This window comes from Durio zibethinus, chromosome 15, assembly GCF_047325235.1.
Source record: "Durio zibethinus cultivar Kanyao isolate XHJ-2024 chromosome 15, ASM4732523v1, whole genome shotgun sequence".
Taxonomy (NCBI): Eukaryota; Viridiplantae; Streptophyta; class Magnoliopsida; order Malvales; family Malvaceae; genus Durio; species Durio zibethinus.
This window is the reverse complement of record NC_143176.1, coordinates 8,857,778-8,874,456: the sequence shown is the minus strand read 5'-3', so window position 1 is coordinate 8,874,456 and position 16,679 is coordinate 8,857,778. Positions and strand designations below refer to the sequence as shown.

The 16,679-nt window shown below is 30.1% G+C and overlaps 1 protein-coding gene across 2 annotated transcripts; it reads left to right on the top strand.

Annotated features, from left to right (window-relative positions):
• Positions 1–9,759: 9,759 nt before the first annotated feature.
• On the top strand, positions 9,760–16,047 carry LOC111301752 (Pentatricopeptide repeat (PPR) superfamily protein). Of its 2 annotated transcripts, XM_022897678.2 has the most exons (5): positions 9,760–10,301; positions 10,446–13,288; positions 14,912–15,034; positions 15,355–15,394; positions 15,487–16,047. In XM_022897678.2, the coding sequence occupies exons 1-2, from the start codon at positions 9,878–9,880 to the stop codon at positions 13,148–13,150; spliced, it is 3,129 nt and encodes a 1,042-aa protein (XP_022753413.2). In that variant the 5' UTR covers positions 9,760–9,877; the 3' UTR covers positions 13,151–13,288; positions 14,912–15,034; positions 15,355–15,394; positions 15,487–16,047. The 2 variants fall into 2 exon arrangements, with proteins under 2 accessions (XP_022753413.2, XP_022753412.2); XM_022897677.2 differs by having other exon boundaries at positions 9,760–13,288.
• Positions 16,048–16,679: the final 632 nt, after the last annotated feature.

Sequence of the window (16,679 nt, the reverse complement as noted above, 5' to 3'; positions counted from 1 at the left end):
AAAAAAATATATATTTAAAATATTGTTTATAATTTAACTTTAATCGATACTTATGTAATGGTAAAAATTCTATTAACTTTTTTTAAATGTGTGTATCAATATATATATATATATATATAAATTTATTAAAAATTTTTCATATTTTATGCACTTGATCTATGTAATGAAATCTTTTAATTTATGAATTTTAATTTTTTATTTTTATTTTATTTAATCATTTCTAATAAAAAAAATTATGAACTTCACCTAAAAAATTTCATCTAACTTTTTCATGTGTAGCAAGGGTGTGTTCCTTAAGTATATAAGGAAAAAAAAAAAAAAACCTCTCAAAAATTACAAAATGATCCCAAGAGTGGTGGAAACAAAGGAAATTGTAAAAGCTCAACTTTAGGCAAACTAGAAAGACCAAACTTCAATAATAATTAAAAAGAAGCATGTATTTCCCATAAACTTCTCAATAACATTCTTTTTCTTCTTCTCTTATTGTTTTTCCTAAAATTCTACCTTTCCAAACACTACTTAAAAGAGGCTTCATTCTTACTCTCAAATCCATTAGCCAACTCCTTTACTTTTTCTTTTATTCCCAAAGATTCAACTCAATTATCCATCTCTTATCTCAGTTGAAGTCAAACAAAATCAAAGCCAATTCCCAAAACCCACTCAATCCTCACTTAGGCTTTCCTTAAATTGCACAAATTTGAAAAAGTGGAGCATTTGATGAATACCCAGATGTCAAAATATTCCTATTTCTTCAAAACTCAATTTTAGGATTCTCTAATTCAAGGATTCCATGTCATCCAGAACAATCCACAAAAAGGTCTTTTACTGTTAAACGAATGCTTAATGAATTACGATCCATTGCCTTTTTCTTTTACATTTTGTTCATTGGTTCATAGTTTTATATCTCAAGGAAATATGGATAAAGCAATTGAGGTGTTAGAATTGATGGCAGGGGACAAAGTTAGATACCCTTTTGGTAATTTTGTTTGTAGTTTAGTCATTGTTGGTTTTTGTAAGATTGGGAAACCTAAAGTTGCATTTTGATTTTTAAAAAATGTTATAAATTCCTAGTGTTGTTACTTATATGGCTCTGTTAAGCACCTTTAATATGTTGGGTAGATTTAATGAGGCTTGTGATTTGATTTTTAGGATGGAAAAAGAATGGTTGTTTTTGGATGTTATTCTTTATAACAGTTGGATTTGTGGGAGTCATAACGAATTTGGGGGCCACTAAATATATTTTTAAAAAAAATAAAAGAGAATCGTTATTAATTGTTTTTTACTAGATGTAATTGGTCACCTATTTAAACTTATCTTTTTAATAAAATTTTAAAATTTATCAAAATTTATCAAAAAGATAATTTTTTAGTCTGCGAAAATAATTTGGGTTTGAAAGTCAGTTATACGTGAGAAAAAATTAGCACCTCATAGTGCCTGTTAAAAAACAATACCAATTAATTATGTTTTATTTTTTAATTTTGACAAAAAATCTTAATTTTGGTATTTTAAAAATTAATTTTCTTAAATTTTTTATTGTAGAAAAAATATTTTGATTTTGATTTTTTTATCTTGATTGGAAAAAATAAATAAGAACCTTATGTATTGAAAATTTTTAAAAAATATTCCAATATTTTGACAATATTAAAAGAAACTTTCTCACCAAAGATCTCTTAAAAATTATTACTCGAAATTCTCAAAAATCCTATCATTGGTGATTTGTATTTATCTCTAAAATCAATATTTATAATGCATGTAATAAAATATAATAACTATAATTTAATCCCAATAATATTTTAAAAAATCATTTTTATTTTATATATTAAAATAGATGAGAACTCTTTATAGAAAATTATTTTAAATACTCCAATATATTGGCAGCGTTTTAGATAAACTTTATTATCCTTGGAATTTTTTGGGATCTCATCCTTGGAATTTTTTTTATAATTATTAATAGTTAAAAATTATGCAATAATATAATTATCTATAAATAAATTTATTTCCTAAAAACTGCATACTCTTACAAATATTTTATATTTTTATCTTTTTTAAAAAAAATTATCCAAATAAAATTCTTTGTATTGAAGAAAATTTAAAAATATTACAATACTTTGGTAATTTTTAGATGTCTTTTTTCACCTAAAAAATTCTCAAGAATCACTACTCGAACTTTTTGAAGTGCTATCATCGGAGCTCATTTACTTTTCTCTTCCTTTTATTTATACTTAATTTTGAATTATTTATTGTTATTGTTATTTTTAAGCAAAAATTATATGTTATCACAAGTAATATTCATGCATCATTATATTAATTAGTCATCACAAAAAATCTTTTAATTTTTCCTTTTATCAACACTAAATTATATATATTTTAAGAAAATAAAGGAATGAAAAAAAATATTTTGTGTTGAATATTTTCCTAAATATCCCATTACTTTAGTAATATTTTAAAAAAAATCCTCACTTAGATATTTTAAAAAATCACTGCTCGAACTTCTTTAAAATATCATCATCAACAAATTCATGTTTTTATTATTTTTTTATTTATTAAATTTCTATGATAAAAAAACTATTCTACTTAAAATTAAATTTATAATCCTAATTACTTAAGAATTTTAAAAGTATTATTATTTTTATTATTACAAATAATAAGAAGTATTTAAATATATTTCTATTTAAAAAATGCATACAAAAATAAATAAACAATTAAATAAACAAACTTAAAACAAATTTACCTCAAAATTGATCAAAATGTAATTCAAAAAAAGGGTCCAAGATAGTTGGTTGCAACTTGGGCTTATCCAGATCAAGCAATATAAGCTTGGTCCAAATGGGGTCAACTTGGGTTGGGCATGTAACTTGGGATTGATTTGGATTAAGCAACCTGAGCCTGGTCCAAATTAATTCAAGTTGGGTCATTTTTGGGTTAATTATAGGTTGGATCAAACTGACATGATAGCTCTTTTCTTTTCCTTTTTTTAGCTCAATAAAACTTTCTTTTTTCTAATTCATTTATTTTTTATTCTTAAAAAAAATTTTCATCTTTAAAAAAAAATCAAACAGCCATATGCAAAATCTCATATCCCAGCTGTCGACCGTCATTACCATCACGCTACTACTGACGCTGCTACTTACCATGCTACCACTAACAACGTTGCCGAAACAACTTCCCTTTTCTATTTTTCTTGCACCAAATGAAAAATCCCTCTCTTTTTTTAACTTTTTTAGCCTTTTTTTTGTTATTTGTTCAACTAAAGTTCCTTCCTAAGAGATGATTGTGACTATTTACTTTTTTTATTTTTTTTATTTTTGGTTGTAACAGGTTTGAGGGTTGATATTTTTATTTTCGTGCTTTTTGTGTTTTTTTTTTTTTGGTGGGCTGTAAGGGCTATTTGAGGGTTTGTTTCCTAATGGGTTGTCTTTGACAATGTTTTTTTATTTATGGGGAGATTTAGGGTTTGATAAGAGAAGAATTTTAAAGTAAGGGTGGTCATAGTGTGGCGTGAACAAGGGAGGTGTTGTTGGTTTAGCTAGGTTGTTTACGTGGTAGGATTTTTTTTTTTTTTGGTTTTCTAGCTATGGTGATTGATGGCAGTAAGGGTGGTTGGGTTGGTGCAGGCTCGTGTGTTGAGAGTGGTTACTTGGGTGTGAAGCTTGGTGCTATGAGCGTCAGTGATGGCGAAAGGGCTTGTAGGCATGGTGTTGGGATTATATCAGGGACTAGCATAGGGTTTGGGAAAGATGTTAAGGGTTATGATGAAGTTAAGGTGTTTTAAGAGGGGTTAGCCAGTGGCTTGTGTGGGCAAAGGTTACAATATTTGGAAGAGCTTGATTTGATGTTGATGAAGAGCTATGTTGGGGCTCTAAAGTTGCTGGAACTGTGTGGTGGGTTTTGGCCAGGGCTGTTGCTAGTTTTAGAAAAGACTGGTGCTTAGGGGTGGTGTTTGTAAGGGCCTGTGTTAGGTGTAAGGGTTGGCTTGGCACTATAGATGAAGAATGTGCGAGGTCGATGATGGGCTTGGTGCTTGCCAGGGAAAATGGATGTTGGAATCCTATTTTTAATATGTGAATTCCATAATGGACAAAACTTGTAGGGTGGTGTAGGGATTGGTGAAAGCTGGTGAAATGGGTAATAGAGCAGGAAACTAGGCAATTTGGCTTCTTATGGTAGCAAGCTGTCGGCCACTTTTTCATGTTTTATATTTTTTGTTTTCTTGCATTTTTTTGTTATTTTGTCATTTTTTATTAATTTAATTAATTCTATATAAATAAAAATAAAATTGAGATTTAAAAATTAATCTAGGCTTAAAATTGAAGCATAAAAGCTCAAAAAATTGATTGGGGCTCTTATTAGGTCTTAAGCCTAAGTGATTGAATTTTGATTAAAGACTGAACTGAATTGGACTTTAAGATGTGACTCTTAAATCGGACTGAATTTTAATTCATATAAAATGACAAAAAAATAATCAGTTTGAGATAAGTTTGACAAGTTAATTCAATTATCGTGCTCAAATTAGTCTAAATTAAATCATTCAAATTGAGTGCAAAAATTAAGTAAAATTGAATCGACTCATATAAAATTAGGTGTCTATAGTTATTCTTTTTTACACATCACTGAGAATCTGAAATAGGATAAACATAGACAATAATTTTGTCTAGAGTTAACAGTTTAAAGTATTTCAAAAGTCTGTTTTTATTTTTTTTTCTTCCTTGATTTTTTTTTTTTGGTTTTTCTTGATTTGAATTTTTTTTGTTTTTGTTTTTTTTTTTTTTTGGTTTTCTTAATTTTTTGTTTATTTTCTTGATTTTTTTTTTTGTTATTGGTTTTGATTTTTTATTTTTTTTAATCAATAAATTTAACCACTTGAAAATAAAAATAAAAATAAAAAAACTCAACAACTTTTGAAAATAAAACAAAAGATCATGCTTGGAAATCTTACAAATCTTGAAACTAAAATAGATTCAACTCAAAAGATTATGCTTGAAGATCTTAAAAATTATGCTTGAAGATCTTAAAGATTATGCTTAGAGATCTTAGAGATTATACTCGAAAGTCTTAAAGATTATGCATGAATGTCTTATAAATCTTGTCATATATGAAAGCTCTTTTGATCAGAGACCTTGAAACTTTAAAAAATTTAAACATTCTACCCAAAAGTTTTACAAATCATTCAAATCTTTGCTTGAAGGTATTGAAAATCATGCAAAAAAATCTTGAGGTTTTATGCAGAGGTTTTTGGAAATCATTCAAAAATTTAAAAATTTTACCTTGGTCTTTGGAAATCGTTCAAAAAACTAAGATTTTGCTTGAAAGTCTTAGAAATCATATATTCATTTTCCTTTAAAGTTTGAAATTTTTTCATTTCAAAATTTTCACTTTTTTTTTCAAAAGTTTTTCATTCTTTGTTTCAAAACATATTATTTTTTAGGTGTAAAAATACCTTATATTTCAATTTTATCTTTCAGAAGTGTTCCGCACCATTTCTTAAATGTTTTAAATTTCCAAATAACAAATTTTCTCTTTCTTGCTTTGTTACCCAAAATTGGCAAACATAATCATGATGTAAAAAGACTACGATCATGCGGATGCAAACTTTACTTCATGCAAATATACAGATGAATGCTTTATGCTAATATGCAAATGTCTGCTTTCTTATGGAAATGCAAATGTCTTTTCCCTGATGCAAATATTCCATGCAAATACAAATGTCTGTCCTAGTTATACAGATGTATTACAATGATGCGAGTGTAAAATCCTTTCTTATAATGCAAATATAAGGATGCAAATGCCAAACTCCTTACCATGATGGAAATGTACATTTTTTTTTTCATAATGCAGGTGTCTACATAACAATGCAAATGCCAAAACTTTTTTCATTTTTCACATTCCATTTCTGCTGATCTTTTCTTAGCATTTTAATTTCTTTTCGAAAGGGTCTATTTTTCCATTTTCTCATGTCCTTTTTTTTTTTAATTTTTTCACCCATCTTTCTTGTAATCTCTATACCAATTTCTGCTTTCTTTATTTTTCCAACAAGCTTTCTTTTATTTTCTTTTCAACATGTTTTTTTTTTATTTTCTTTTTGAACATGCAATATGCAGTATGAAACATGCAATATGTGTTTTAGACCTGGTTATGAAAGCAAGAAGACACACCACCATTCCTAAAAATATTTTTTCATTTTTTTTCTTTTTCAACAATATTGATCATTTAATGAAAATTTTTTTTTTTGAATCCGAACTAGTTTGAAGATTCTCATAATTCAATAATTTTCTCAAACATGATTTCCTTATTTTTCATAAATAGTGTGACTAGTTATTCATAAATTTTCAAAAATGGTTAACAAAATTTGCCCCGTATAATTAAATTCCTTAATGAAAGAAAATGAAATATTTGAACAAATGTGATTTTGAAAGTCTCTTAAGAATTGGTGTTCCCTATTAGAAATGACAAAAGTGACAATTTTCTTTTTAAATGGATTGAAAGGTTTTAGCATATGAAGATTTCAGTTCACTCAGAAAGGTTTCACTACCTAAATGAGGGGAAAATGGATGTATACTTTGTCACTCACGCTTACAAATAAGACTTATGTTTGTCTAGAAGATAAATTCTTTGAAATCAAGCATGTTCGATATTTTCTTTAGTATCCAAATTTGACATTTCGTTAGGTGATAATACTAGATTTGAAAGACATGAAATTTTGGAAAGTCATTTAATGAAGAGGAAATAAGGCTCAAATCTACAAAATCAAGCCTTTTTATGCATTCAAGCTTTTAGGTCTTAATGTATTTGGATCTTTTGAAAGGAAAGGTATGGGTTGCCTTTGATTGGCATCTTATCTTAATATCAAGAGTGGCTTAAAGATCTTTTAAGTTTGCTCTAAACTACCCTTTTACAAGATTTTCACCCTAAAGCCACAATCATCTTTCCTTTTTCTCTTTTCTTTTTTTTTTATTTCTCTTATTTTTTTTCTTCTTTTTCTTGGTTTTTCCTTCTTTTTTTTTTTCAAATTTCTATCTTTTTTCTTGGTTTCTTGTTTGTTGAACTAAGAGATTTTTATCCTTTAAAAGAAAAAAAAAAAAAAAAACTCTTTTATCATTCTCATGTCCTGTTCTTCCTCTAAGTATTTATCAAGCTATAATTTTTATTTTAAAATAATAATAATAATAATAATAATAATAATAATATGTATTAGGCTATAATAATATGTATTAGGCTATAATTTTTATTTTTAAATATTGGGTGTTGTGATTTTTTTATTAGGCTAAATAAAAATTACATATTTAATATAATTATTTATGATTTTATTTTTAACTTGTTAATGGTGTTTTGAGTGAATGTAAGTTGGATGATGAACTAAAAGGTGAGTTGGGCTTGGTCCGAACCTACAGTAAGGAAAGTACGATCAAAAGGCGTCAAAGGTTGGTATCTGGAGTGCATTCCAACACTCAAGTTAGTTAAAATTTTAGGGTTTTGAAAAAGGAAAATGAGTTGCTAAAAAAGTTTAAGAGTAAAAAGTTTATAATAGTATTCTTGGACCACCTTTTACCTTATATATGAGATGTGGGATGGTAACATGACTAAAATAGGTGATAGTTAATAGAAATTTCATATAGAGATCAAAGAGAGTCTACGTGGGTAAGCATTGGTTACATTTAATGATTCTAAGTAAGTTGAAAGCAGGTTGAGGCAAGTTGGATTACCGTGGGGTGACGCATTGATGTGATATTAGTGGAGATAATTAGGATAGTTATCTTCATAGACGAGGAAGTCTTAGTAGGCGAGCAACTCAAAGGCGAGCCTTTATGGTGACCATGAACTTTGGTGTTGATCTTCTTTAGTAATGAAATGGCTATCAAGCATGTACTAAATTGGCAAGTATAATGTTTGCCCTTTTTAATCAAGCAATTAGGCTAGACAAACTTTGATCAACATAATGACTACAATAATTTAAGTGAAATTATTCGATAATTATTAATGGAGCTTTTTAACTCTACAAGTAAGGTTAACATGGTGAAACATGTCTCACTTTTATTTTAATTAATTTTTTTATTTTGTTAAATATATCGAAGAGACATGTGTTATCTTGTTAATTTCACTTATAAGATTAAAAAACTACACTTACAAGTAATGTTTGATATCTCTTACAAAATCACCATAGTGATATAATCACTTAAGTGATCTTTTTAGTACAGTGATCTTATCAAAGATTATTTGAAATAACTTTATTTGATTAACAATTATTAATTCTTAAGAATTAAATATCAATGTGTTTAATATTATTAAAAATCAAATATTATTTTGTTTAAAAGTACGAAAATAACTATACATATTATAATAGTTATATAAGTTAATGATTTTAATTTTGTTTAAAGATAATAATTTGTAAAATATTAATAATATTTTATTTATTTTATAATAAATTATAATTGAATTATTAAATTAATAAATATATTTATTGATAAGTAAATTAATTTTTATAATATAAATGATGTAAAAAATATTTGAATTACAAAATAAAACTAATCTATTAAATTCATAATAAAACATAAATTATTTTTGAACTTATCACGATAAATATTAGTTTTAAAATATAAAAATTTATAATATAAAATAGTTACAATTTTAAGAGGAAGCAAGTTCTTAATTCATGTGTTAATGAGTAATGTCGATAATTATTGATTTTAAATATGACTTCATCTCAATGATAAAATTTTTTATTTTTTTTGATGAAAATTATATCATCTCACAAAATAATAATTTGATCACTCTCAACTCTTAATGATCCAAAATCATCATCACTTAAGATTTTAATGTATTTATTAAACACAGTGATCTAATTATTGTATATATATCTTTATGATTGTTAAGTAATCAACCCATATAAAATACTATTATAATTAATATATTTGATAATTTCTTTTTTATGTCTATATACTTATTTATTAAGTTTTATTAATTATTTCATAATTGTATATATAAATATATAATTGAATTATATCATTCGATGCTAAGAGTAGGTTGCGTTTGTTTTAAAAAAATGCCCTTGATTAGTGAGGAGTGATGACTGAATGACCCTCCAAATTGAAAACAGAATGCAGTCGCCGTGGGGTTTGGATAAAGGTGAAAGACTTGCTGGAGCAAGACTCCACAATTTTCTGTCCATTTTCTGTCCTTAATTGGAGTTAGAGAAGGCAAAAAGATCGCCCATTGTTTTTTTTTTTTTTTTTAAATTAAAATTGAATTATTAAAGAGAGATTTTTTTTTTAGATATTAAATTAATAAAAAATATATAACAGAAGATATATTTTACATATTAACCCTATATTATATTATACATTGTTTTAAAAAATAAATACAATCTAATTTGATCCAAGTCAAATCAAGTCATTACCGCCCTTATCGATTTTTTGTCCCCAAAAATGATTTTCCTGATTTATTGAATGGAATGTAATAAACATTTCTAACCAATTCAATGGCATCTCAGATTATTAAAACTTTCACTAAGAGAAAAAGATTAATTCAATCTAAAATAATTAAAATTACATATTTTAAGAAAAAAAAATTAAACGATACAGTATTTTATTTCTTCATCTCATATTATTTGTCATTTATTAAAAAAATTTAATTTTAAAATATTAAAAAAATATATAATATAATTTTAAAACATCCTAAAAAATATAAATAAATAAAATGGGACTGAGCAAATATCATTTTTTTTTCTTTTTTTAATCATTGTTTACCAAAGAGGTGTGTTCCGTAGGTAAAACCCTTGAAAATTACGAAAAGATCCGGAGAGTGGCTGAAACAAAAAACTTCGCAGAAGCTCAATATTGGGCAAACTAGAAAGACCAAAGTTCAATAATCATTAAAAAGAAGCATGTCTTTCCCCCCAAAATTCTCTCATTTACGTTCTTCTTTTTCTTCTTCTCTTGATGTTCTTCCTAAAATTCCACCTCTCCAAACACTAATAAAAAGAGGCTTCACTCCCACTCTCAAATCCATTAACCAACTTCTTTCCTTTCTCTCTTATTCCCGAAAATTCAACTCAGTTGTCCATCTCTTCTCTCAGTTGGAATCAAACAAAATCAAAGCCAATTTCCAAACCCACTCGATCCTCATTTGGGCTCTCCTCAGATTGTACAAATTTGAAGAAGCGGAGCATTTGATGAATACCCGGCTGTCAAAATTTTCCAATTTTTCCAAAACTCGATTTTGGGATTCTCTAATTCAAGGATTCTGTGTCATCCAAAATAATCCACAAAAGGGTCTTTTTCTGTTAAAGAACTGCTTAATGAATTGTGGTACATTGCCTTCTTCTTCTACATTTTGTTCATTGATTCATAGTTTTATATCTCAAGGAAATATGGATAGAGCAATTGAGGTGTTAGAATTGATGACAGGTGACAAAATTAGATACCCTTTTGATAATTTTGTTTGTAGTGCAGTCATTGCTGGTTTTTGTAAGACTGGGAAACCTGAAGTTGCACTTGGATTTTTCAAAAATGCTATAAATTCAGGAGCTTTACGGCCTAATGTTATTACTTATACGGCTTTGTTAAGCACCTTTAATATGTTGGGTAGATTTAATGAGGCTTGTGATCTGGTTTTTAAGATGGAAAAGGAAGGGCTGGCTTTGGATGCTATTCTTTATAGCAGTTGGATTTGTGGGTACTTTAGAAATGGGTGTTTAATGGAGGCTTTGAAAAAACATAGAGAGATGGTGGCAAGAGGAATCAACCCCGATGCTGTAAGCTACACTATTCTCATTGATGGATTTTCAAAGGAAGGTTGTGTGGAAAAGGCAGTTGGATTTTTGAAGAAGATGTTGAAAGATGGGGTGATGCCCAATGTGGTTACGTATACGGCAATCATGTTGGGTTTTTGCAAGAAAGGGAAATTGGAGGAGGCATTTACATTGTTCAAGGAAGTTGAAGTTATGGGGATTGAAGCAGATGAGTTTATGTATGCAACATTGATTGATGGAGCTTGCAGGAAAGGAGATTTTGATTGCAGCTTTCATCTGTTGGATGAAATGGAGAAGAAGGGGATTAAGCCAAGTATTGTTACTTATAATATAGTCATCAATGGTTTGTGTAAGGTTGGGAGGACATCTGAAGCAGATAATGTATTCAAACAGGTAGATGGTGATATTGTAACGTACAGTACTCTGTTGCATGGTTACACTGAAGAAGGGAACGGAGAAGGGATTTTTAAGACAAAAGGGAAATTGGAAGAATCAGGGCTTTTTATGGATGTTGTTGCATGTAACACACTTATCAAAGCACTCTTTATGGTTGGTGCATTTGAAGATGCCCATGCACTCTACAAAGCAATGCCAGAAATGGATTTGAATGCAGATTCAATTACTTATTGCACAATGATAGATGGCTATTGTAAAGCAGGCAGAATAGAGGAGGCACTAGAGGTGTTTGATGAGTATAGGATGTCATTAGTTTCTTCTGTTGCATGCTATAATTGCATCATAACTGGGCTATGCAAAAGGGGAATGGTTGATATGGCCATTGAGGTAATTATTGAACTTGGTGAGAAAGGTTTGGCTTTGGACATGGGTATCTCAATGATGTTGATCAGGGCAACTTTTGCTCAAACAGGTGCAGTGGGAGTTATGAATTTTATTTACAAACTTGAGAATTTTGGGTCCGAAATGTACAATAGTTTATGTGATGATGCTATCTGTTTCTTGTGCAAAAGAGGTTTCGCTGAAGCTGCAAGTGAAGTGTACATTGTAATGAGGAGGAAAGGTTTAGCTTTGATGAAAAGTTCCTATAATTTGGTACTAAAAAAGCTTATTGATGGCGGAAAAATGTCTCTAGTTGGTCCTTTTCTCAATTTCTTCCTGAAAGAGCATGGCCTAGTTGAGTCTATTGTTAGCAAGATTGTGGCACACCACTTGTGTCTTAAGAATATGGACATTGCACTACAGTTTCTCAAGAAAATGAAGGAGCAAGTATCATCAGTCACTTTGCCTCCCTCAGTTTTGACAAAACTTGTAAAGGATGGCAGGGTATTGGATGCATACAAACTTGTCTTGGAAGCTAGTGAAAATTTTCCTGTTATGGATGTGGTTGATTACTCAATCCTGGTTCATGCCCTTTTCAAGGAAGGATACCCTAATCAAGCCTTAGATCTGTGTGCTTTTGTTAAAAATAAGGGGATTACTCCTAACATTGTCACATACAATTCGGTCATAAATGGATTGTGCCGTCAGGGGTGTCTAGTTGAAGCATTCCGACTATTTGACTTATTAGAAAGAATTGACTTGGTTCCCTCTACAGTAACATATGCAACATTGCTTGACCATTTATGTAAGCAAGGTTTTCTGCTAGAAGCCAAAAAATTATTTGATGGTATGATCTACAAGGGATGTAAACCAAATATACGTGTTTATAACTCGTTCATTGACAATTACTGTAAGTTTGGTCAAATGGATGAAGCCTTGAAACTTTTGTCTGATCTGGAGATCAAAGGTGTTAAGCCTGATGAATTCACCATTAGTGCTCTGATTTATGGCTACTGTAAGAGGGGTGACATGGAAGGGGCTCTTGCATTCTTTTCTGAGTTCAAAATGAAAGGTGTATCTCCTGATTTCTTGGGTTTTATTCATATGACACGAGGTCTTTGTGCGAAAGGAAGGATGGAAGAGGCAAGGAGTATCTTGAAAGAAATGCTTCAGACAAAATCTGTTGTGGAGTTGATAAATAACATTGATACCAAGATTGAGTCAGAATCAGTAGACAGTTTTCTTGCATTCTTATGTGAGCGAGGAAGTATCCATGAAGCTTTGGTTGTTCTTTGTGAAATTGGGTCTGTGTATTTTCCTATTCAAAAGTGGTCTACCGTTTATCAAGAATCTGAACCATTAAACAACTGCTTGAAGAGTGAAGCTTTTTCTGCGGTCTCTGCTGTGTCAGCAAGACCTGACAAAATGTCTGATTTAGATTATGCATTGCATGATCCGCAGCAAATAAAGAAGTTAGTAGAAAATTATGATGTTGGAAAAGAGGAATCTCAATTTTGCAGCTTTAACCTTTACTATTCCTTACTTACTTCACTCTGTTCAAGAGGGGAGCTGCACAAGGCAAATAAACTTATGAATGAAGTGCTTTCAAGTTTGAAGGGAACTCTGTAGTCAAATTACTGATTTTTTGGTTGCCATGACTAAAACCTGAAACTTTCTCTGGCCCCAAGATAGGAAAAGAAGCCATGTAGTTACAAGCTAAACCTGATGATAATCATGCCATTTAAGCTTCTTCTGTTCTTCCAGGAGGTAACTTGCACGTTTTTTTTTTATTCTGCACTTTATGTATGATGTATTACGTCATTGCTGCTAGCTTAATTGGTTCTTGCCTATCTATACGCACGAGCATGTTTACTAAGAAAGAAATCACATTTTACATGTGCAGTCCTCAAGTACCCTTCCTGTTTCAGGTTATGCTTCTTTTCCTGAAGTAATTTGTATTTGTTGTTTATTAAAGCATCTTTGCTGGTCTATACAAAACTGGCAATTTTGTTAGTTGAGAAGTACTTGCATGAGTTACAAGGGCTTACAGTATAAATGTTGGACTTAGCCATAACATGAGCATTTATGGCTGGTGGAAAACCTGCTAGAGATTTTGGGCCCGGACCATAATGTTGATAGGCGGTGAAGCCAGGAATCTGGGTAATAAAGGTGCTATTTCATATCTGTACCATTAGGTAATGGAGGGAGAATATGGCTTTGTGTTTTGGAGTAGTCTACCTACTTTAACTGAAGCACTTAGATAGTTTGGATCCTTTCTTCAGGTTTTTTAATTCTTTTATTATTATATTTTTCAAACCTTTTGCTGGAAAATTTCTTGGTTGTCAGTAATGGTATTCACAACTGGAGGTTCTCACACATTGATGCTGTAGATGGTGGGGCAGATATGAACAATCATATGACTGGACCCCATGGGGAAATGGAGAAGGGACATTTCATAATACTTGTCAAGGTTTTGATATATAGAAACAAACTTTTTGCCAGAGATGATGTTTATGCTGCATAAGAATGCAGTTTGCATGTGTTATCTGTATTTATGATCATTATCTGAAGAAAGTGCCTATATTTGTGCTATATAACCTCAAGATAGGAATTAAGAACCATTTCTGGTCATACGTTAGATTTAGAAGTAGAAAAAAATACAAAAATTGAGTTGGATGAGGGACTGAAGCTGTTTTATGCTATTGCATCCAGACACGCTGCTGGAAAGGGAAGGTTTAATTCCTATAAGAGACATTTTAGTCTGTTTTAACTAATTAAGAACTTATAGTACCAACAATATTTAGTGTAGGCAACATGGAGTATTTTATAGTATTATTTCAAACTGCTGGCTATATGAAGCCTATTTGTGAATCAAATATTACATGTCTCTTCTGGATGATTCAAATAAAATAATGACCTGCCTGTAAGCTAGTAAAATAAACTCCTTTTTTGGAATTCTCCGGATTTATATAAATTTGAGATAAAGTTAGATGTTATTGTCTGCTTGATATAGATTGTTAAGGTTTGGCCTGGTAATTTTTCCAGCTTTTCTTGAGTTCCTCATATTGTTTGACAAGGGCAGAAGATCGTTCTTCTTACATGTGAAATGACTGAATTTCATCTCGGAGATGATATGTGTTATGTTATAAGTTTCTGTTAATCATAATCTGTGGAAGTTTGAAATAGATGGAATTCTTGTGCAAGTTTTTTGTTTCTGACCCAGTCACTCATGTTCTTGATTGTTACGGCCAGTTTTAGATGGCAATTTGCATTGCTGATGAGCATTACTTGCTGTCCTTTTTCCACATGAGAATCATAATCTGGAATTGGATCATGTTTCCTACTTTTCACTTTAGCTTCGCCTAATGTGTTTTATTTGTGTGCCCTCAGATGATTGATCCAGATGGTATCGCAAACTGGTCAGTAACTCATGTTGACTGGTCTGAAAGAAAGTGGCATCCTAAATCATATAGGGCTCTGGATGTTACAGATGAGCTTCTGAAGAATATTACGGTACATGTGCATATCTCTTTATTTTTTAAGCAATCTCATTGCAATAACCACTTGCCACTTGTTCTTGATGCAAATGATTGTGATGTAGAATGGTCATTAGGAAAACATACCTTCATCTTTGGCTAGAAAAAAGGGAAAAAAATGGTAACAGTAAACAACTTATCACCTTGCCTATTAGCAGGATAGACTGAGAATGTGTGGTTCCGTAGTATGATGATTTAAGTCTTGCATGATTTGTCATCTGGGAATACTGTAGTAGATTGGGTTTATGAATAACAGTGACTTTAGGTTCTGACAAATTTTGCATCATACTTTTGCAGTCAAATTGACTTGACCATCCATGTAACAAGTGATGAAAAGGTATACATTTCAAACACTCATGCTCTCAGGAGTTGGTAAAATTACTATATTCTGATTGTATTTTTCCTTTTTTTTTTTTGTCATTTCATAAGAGCAAATAGCAGGTGCAAGCTTGCCCATGGAATGATATCAGACAACCGTGCTCCCTATTTGCAAGGAAATTCTATCCAGAAACCCTAGATAAATTGATGATGCTCCTCAAATTTTTGACTCTGAATTCTTTGGTCGGATTGATAGTTTTTTTCTTGATCCCTTCACCCCATATTGGTTTCACATATAGATTATATATTTGTAAATGGCCATTTTTCCCAACCAACAATTCTTCAGTGCAACGGCAAGTGGAACAGTAGTTAGGATGAGTTGAATGCGGCTGGAGGCTACCGAGTTGTTAGCGTTGCGTCCCTTCCAAATGGGTAATTTCTTGTCCATCTCTTCCCCATTCGTGCCATTGATACATTAATATATATGTGAAGCAATATTGGAAGATTCTGCGAAAAGTCGGCTGTTAGTCAGAACTTTTAGTTTTAATAATCAAGATTTAAATATTGACAGCTTCAAATATAAAAAAATATATATTATAAAAAAGTATTGGAGGATTTTTTGTTTGTAGAATTTGAAAAACAAGATTGAACCTATGCATTTCTTTCTTTAAATATTGTGTACAAAGTAATTTCCTTTATTAGTTCCCCTTGCCGGCGAAAAAGTAAGCACTGCTCACTGGTAGCTGGTGCTGAAGGCATACTTTTCCCCAACCCCCAAACATGAATTCACTTTTTAACATGTGATTTGAAATGCATACAAATTGCTCAGCAGAATGCTGAAAATTGACAATCACTCTATTTGATTTGAATGACAATTTGTTTATAGGTTGAATCCTTATTTATTGCTTGTATCATGTATGTCGAAAATTGATTTCATTTTCTATCTATAAACCTGTGTTTTTTACTGTTCAGTCTACCAATGTCTAAGGTATCCTTTATTTATTTATTTATATTTTTATTACTTATTTTCAGATAGATTTATCAATTTATAATCATGTGCAATTTTTTTTTTTAATTTTTTTATCAAAGTGTAATTTACTTACCCAAGCATAAGTGTCCAACATATATTTCTCACGTCGAAAAAGAAAGAGTAGGAATTGCTTGCGATTTTTTATCCAAAATATTTAATGTTAGATTGTTGAATTTTTAATTTAAGCGATCAATATCTATAAAAAAATAATAATAATTTAATTAAGCATTAAAAAAATTAATTCAAAAGTAGAACACTAATGATACATCTAATA

What these genes read in the sequence shown, in the direction of transcription:
- LOC111301752 (XM_022897677.2), top strand. Translation starts at nt 9,878, where the DNA reads ATGTCTTTCCCCCCAAAATTCTCTCATTTACGTTCTTCTTTTTCTTCT.